We start from the raw sequence: 5,574 nt of genomic DNA on the forward strand, positions 1-5,574 counted from the left end.
ACACACGCGAGACAGATAGCAGCATCATCATGGGGTACAGCATTCGTATGTGGTGCAGGCATTCACATGGAGTGCAGCCTACACATGAAGTGCAGCCTTCACATGGAGTGCAGCATTCACATGGAGTGCAGCCATTCATATGGAATGCCGCCTTCACATGGAGTGCAGCCTTCACATGGAGTGCTGCCTTCACATGGAGTACTGCCTTCACATGGACTGCAGCCACAACGTGTGTTGTCCTCAAAAGATGAGCTTTCCTTCACAAGGAGTGCAGCCTTTGCAAGGAGTGGAAACTTTGCAAGGAATGCAGCCTTTGCAAGGAGTGCAGCCTTTGCAAGGAGTGCAGCCTTCGCAAGGAATGCAGCCTTCACATGCATTGCAGCCTTTGCAAGGAGTGCAGCCTTCGCAAGGAATGCAGCCTTCACATGCATTGCAGCCTTTGCAAGGAGTGCAGCATTCGCAAGGGGTGCAGCATTCGCAAGGAGTGGAGCCTTCGCAAGGAGTGCAGCCTTCACATGCATTGCAGCCTTTGCAAGGAGTACAGCATTCGCAAGGAGTGCAGCATTCGTAAGGAGGGCAGCGTTTGCAAGTAGTGCAGCCTTCACATGCATTGCAGCCTTCGCAAGGAGTACAGCCTTCGCAAGGAGTGCAGCCTTCGCAAGGAGTGCAGCATTCGCAAGGCGTGGAGCCTTCACATGGAGTGAAGCCTTCACATGGAGTCGTAGCCTTCGCAATGGAGTGCAACATTGGCATGGAGTGTAGCCTTCGCAATGAGTGCATCAGTCGCATGGGGTGCAGCCTTCACACTAGATCGCGTGTTGCAAGGGGTACAGCCTTCGTATGTAGTGCAGGCATACACATGTAGTGCAGCCTACACATGAAGTGCAGCCTTCACATGGAGTGCAGCCTTCACATGGAGTGCAGCCATTCACATGGATTGCAGCCTTCACATGGAGTGCAGCCTCACATGGAGTGAAGCCTTCACATGGAGTGTAGCCTTCCCCAATGGAGTGCAACATTGGCATGGAGTGTAGCCCTTTGCAAGGAATGCATCAGTCGCATGGGGTGCAGCCTTCACACCTACAGCAGCATTCGCATCGAGTACAGCCCTCGTATGTAGTGCAGGCATTGACATGTAGTGCAGCCTACACATGAAGTGCAGCCTTCACATGGAGTGAAGCCTTCACATGGAGTGCAGCCATTCATATGGAATGCAGCCTTCACATGGAGTGCAGCCTTCATATGGAGTGCTGCCTTCGCATGGAGTGCTGCCTTCACATGGACTGCAGCCACAAGGTGTGTTGTCCTTAAAAGATGAGCTTTCCTTCACAAGGAGTGCAGCCTTTGCAAGGAGTGGAGCCTTTGCAAGGAGTGCAGCCTTTGCAAGGAGTGCAGCCTTTGCAAGGAGTGAAGCCTTCGCAAGGAATGCAGCCTTCACATGCATTGCAGCCTTTGCAAGGAGTACAGCCTTTGCAGGGAGTACAGCATTCGCAAGGAGTGCAGCATTGCAAGGAATGGAGCGTTCGCAAGGATTGCAGCCTTCACATGCATTGCAGCCTTCGCAAGGAGTACAGGTTTCACAAGGAGTGCAGCATTCGCAAGGAGTGCAGCATTCGCAAGGAGTGCAGCATTCGCAAGGAGTGCGGCCTTCACATGGAGTGCAGCCTTCACATGGGGTGCAGCCATTCATATGGAATGCAGCCTTCACATGGAGTGCTGCCTTCGCATGGAGTGCTGCCTTCACATGGACTGCAGCCACAAGGTGTGTTGTCCTCAAAATATAAGCTTTCCTTCACAAGGAGTGCAGCCTTTGCAAGGAGTGCAGCCTTCGCAAGGAGTGCAGCCTTCGCAAGGAATGCAGCCTTCACATGCATTGCAGCCTTCGCAAGGAGTACAGTCTTTGCAAGGAGTGCAGCATTCGCAAGGAATGCAGCATTCGCATGGAGTAGAGCCTTCGCAAGGAGTGCAGCCTTTGCATGGAGTGCAGCCTTCGCAAAGAGTGCCGCCTTTGCATGGAGTGTGGCCCTTGCATGGATTTCAGCTTTCACATGGAGTGCAGCCGTCACATGGAGTGAAGCCTTCACATGGAGTGCAGCCATTCATATGGAATGCAGCCTTCACATGGAGTGCAGCCTTCACATGGAGTGCTGCCTTCGCATGGTGTGCTGCCTTCACATGGACTGCAGCCACAAGGTGTGTTGTCCTCAAAAGAAGAGCTTTCCTTCACAAGGAGTGTAGCCATTTGCAAGGAGTGGAGCCTTTGCAAGGAGTGCAGCCTTTGCAAGGAGTGCAGAATTCGCAAGGAACACAGCCTTCGCAAGGAATGCAGCCTTCACATGCATTGCAGACTTCGCAAGGAGTACAGCCTACGCAAGGAGTGCAGCATTCGCAAGGAGTGCAGTATTCGCAAGGAGTCGAGACTTCGCAAGGAGTGCAGCCTTCGCATGGAGTGAAGCCTTCGCAAAGAGTGCCGCCTTTGCATGGAGTGTGGCCTTTGCATGGATTGCAGCCTTCACATGGAGTGCAGCCTTCACATGGAATGAAGCCTTCACATGGAGTGTAGCCTTCCCAATGGAGTGCAACATTGACATGGGGTGTAGCCTTCGCAATGACTGCATCAGTCGCATGGGGTGCAGCCTTCACACCTACAGCAGCATTTGCATGGGGTACAGCCTTCGTATGTAGTGCAGGCATTCACATGGAGTGCAGCCTACACATGAAGTGCAGCCTTCACATGGAGTGCAGCCTTCACATGCAGTGTAGCCATTCATATGGAATGCCGCCTTCACATGGAGTGCAGCCTTCACATGGAGTGCAGCCACAAGGTGTGTTGTCCTCAAAAGATGAGCTTTCCTTCACAAGGAGTGCAGCCTTTGCAAGGAGTGGAGATTTTGCAAGGAATGCAGCCTTTGCAAGGAGTGCAGCCTTTGCAAGGAGTGCAGCCTTCGCAAGGAATGCAGCCTTCACATGCATTGCAGCCTTTGCAAGGAGTACAGCCATTGCAATCAGTGCAGCATTCGCAAGGAGTGCAGCATTCGCAAGCAGTGGAGCGTTCGCAAGGAGTGCAGCCTTCACATGCATTGCAGCCTTCGCAAGGAGTACAGCCTTCGCAAGGAGTGCAGCATTCGCAAGAAGTGCAGCATTCGCAAGGAGTGGAGCCTTCGCAAGGAGTGTGGCGTTCGCATGGAGTGCAGCCTTCGCATGGGGAGTGGCCTTTGCATGGAGTGCTGCCTTCGCATGGAGTGCTGCCTTCACATGGACTGCAGCCACAAGGTGTGTTGTCCTCAAAAGATGAGCTTTCCTTCACAAGGAGTGCAGCCTTTCCAAGGAGTGGAGCCTTTGCAAGGAATGCAGCCATTGCAAGGAGTGCAGCCTTTGCAAGGAGTGCAGCCTTCGCAAGGAATGCAGCCTTCACATGCATTGCAGCCTTTGCAAGGAGTACAGCCATTTCAATCAGTGCAGCATTCGCAAGGAGTGCAGCATTCGCAAGCAGTGGAGCCTTCGCAAGGAGTGCAGCCTTCACATGCATTGCAGCCTTTGCAAGGAGTACAGCCATTGCAATCAGTGCAGCATTTGCAAGGAGTGCAGCATTCGCAAGGAGTGTAGCCTTCGCAAGGAGTGCATCAGTCGCATGGGGTGAAGCCTTCACACCTACAGCAGCATTCGCATGGGGTACAGCCTTCGTATGTAGTGCAGGCATTCACACGGAGTGCAGCCTACACATGAAGTGCAGGCTTCACATGGAGTGCAGCCTTCACATGGAGTGCAGCCATTCATATGGAATGCAGCCTTCACATGCAGTGCAGCCTTCACATGGAGTGCTGCCTTCGCATGGAGTGCTGCCTTCACATGGAATGCAGCCACAAGGTGTGTTGTCCTCAAAAGATGAGCTTTCCTTCATAAGGAGTGTAGCCTTTGCAAGGACTGGAGCCTAAGCAAGGAGTGCAGCCTTTGCAAGGAGTGCGGCCTTTGCAAGGAGTGCAGCCTTTGCAAGGAATGCAGCCTTCACATGCATTGCAGCCTTTGCAAGGAGTACAGCTTTTGCAAGGAGTGCAGCATTCGTAAGGAGTGCAGCATTCGCAAGGAGTGGAGCCTTCGCAAGGACTGCAGCCCTCATATGCATTGCAGCCTTCGCAAGGAGTACAGCCTTAGCAAGGAGTGCAGCATCGCAAGGAGTGCAGCATTCGCAAGGAGTGGAGCCTTCGCAAGGAGTGCGGCCTTCACTTGGAGTGCAGCCTTCGCATGGAATGTGGCCTTTGCATGGATTTCAGCCTTCACATGGAGTGCAGCCTTCACATGTAGTGAAGCCTTCATATGGAGTGTAGCCTTCGCAATGGAGTGCAACATTGGCATGGAGTGTAGCCTTTGCAAGGAGTGCATCAGTCACATGGGGTGCAGCCTTCACACCTACAGCAGCATTTGCATGGGGTACAGCCTTCATATGTAGTGCAGGCATCCACATGGAGTGCAGCCTACACATGAAGTGCAGCCTTCACATGGAGTGCAGCCTTCACATGGAGTGCAGCCATTCATATGGAAAGCAGCCTTCACATGGAGTGCTGCCTTCGCTTGGAGTGCTGCCTTCACATGGACTGCAGCCACAAGGTGTGTTGTCCTCAAAATATGAGCTTTCCTTCACAAGGAGTGCAGCCTTTGCAAGGAGTGCAGCCTTTGCAAGGAGTGCAGCCTTCGCAAGGAGTGCAGCCTTCGCAAGGAATGCAGCCTTCACATGCATTGCAGCCTTCGCAAGGAGTACAGCCTTCGCAAGGAGTGCAGCATTCGCAAGGAATGCAGCATTCGCATGGAGTGGAGCCTTTGCAAGGAGTGCAGCCTTTGCATGGAGTGCAGCCTTCGCAAAGAGTGCCGCCTTTGCATGGAGTGTGGCCTTTGCATGGATTTCAACCTTCACATGGAGTGCAGCCTTCACATGGAGTGAAGCCTTCACATGGAGTGCAGCCATTCATATGGAATGCAGCCTTCACATGGAGTGCAGCCTTCACATGGAGTGCTGCCTTCGCATGGTGTGCTGCCTTCACAAGGACTGCAGCCACAAGGTGTGTTGTCCTCAAAAGAAGAGCTTTCCTTCACAAGGAGTGCAGCCTTTGCAAGGAGTGGAGCCTTTGCAAGGAGTGCAGCCTTTGCAAGGAGCGCAGCCTTTGCAAGGAGTGCAGCCTTTGCAAGGAGTGCAGCCTTCACAAGGAATGCAGCCTTCACATGCATTGCAGCCTTCACAAGGAGTACAGCCTTTGGAAGGAGTGCAGCATTCGCAAGGAGTGCAGCATTCGCAAGGAGTGGCGCCTTCGCAAGGAGTGCAGCCTTCACATGCATTGCAGCCTTCGCAAGGAGTACAGCCTTCGCAAGGAGTGCAGCATTCGCAAGGAGTGCAGCATTCGCAAGGAGTGGATCCTTCGCAAAGAGTGCAGCCTTCGCATGGATTGCAGCATTCTCAAAGAGTGCCGCCTTTGCATGGAGTGTGGCCTTTGCATGGATTTCAGCCTTCACATGGAGTGCAGCCTTCATATAGAGTGAAGCCTTCACATGGAGTGTAGCCTTCCCAATGGAGTGCAACATTGG

The 5,574-nt window shown here is 53.1% G+C and overlaps 1 protein-coding gene across 1 annotated transcript; it reads left to right on the plus strand.

The window, feature by feature from the left end:
- The first annotated feature begins 2,843 nt into the window (after window positions 1-2,843).
- LOC126333057 (uncharacterized) lies at window positions 2,844-3,935 on the plus strand. Its single transcript, XM_049996707.1, has one exon. The coding sequence runs from the start codon at window positions 2,844-2,846 to the stop codon at window positions 3,933-3,935; it is 1,092 nt and encodes a 363-aa protein (XP_049852664.1).
- Window positions 3,936-5,574: the final 1,639 nt, after the last annotated feature.

The sequence above is a fragment of the Schistocerca gregaria genome, unplaced genomic scaffold (genome assembly GCF_023897955.1).
Source record: "Schistocerca gregaria isolate iqSchGreg1 unplaced genomic scaffold, iqSchGreg1.2 ptg001565l, whole genome shotgun sequence".
Taxonomy (NCBI): domain Eukaryota; kingdom Metazoa; phylum Arthropoda; class Insecta; order Orthoptera; family Acrididae; genus Schistocerca; species Schistocerca gregaria.

Coding starts and splice junctions, on each gene's coding strand:
- LOC126333057 (XM_049996707.1), top strand. CDS start 2,844: ATGAGCTTTCCTTCACAAGGAGTGCAGCCTTTGCAAGGAGTGGAGATT.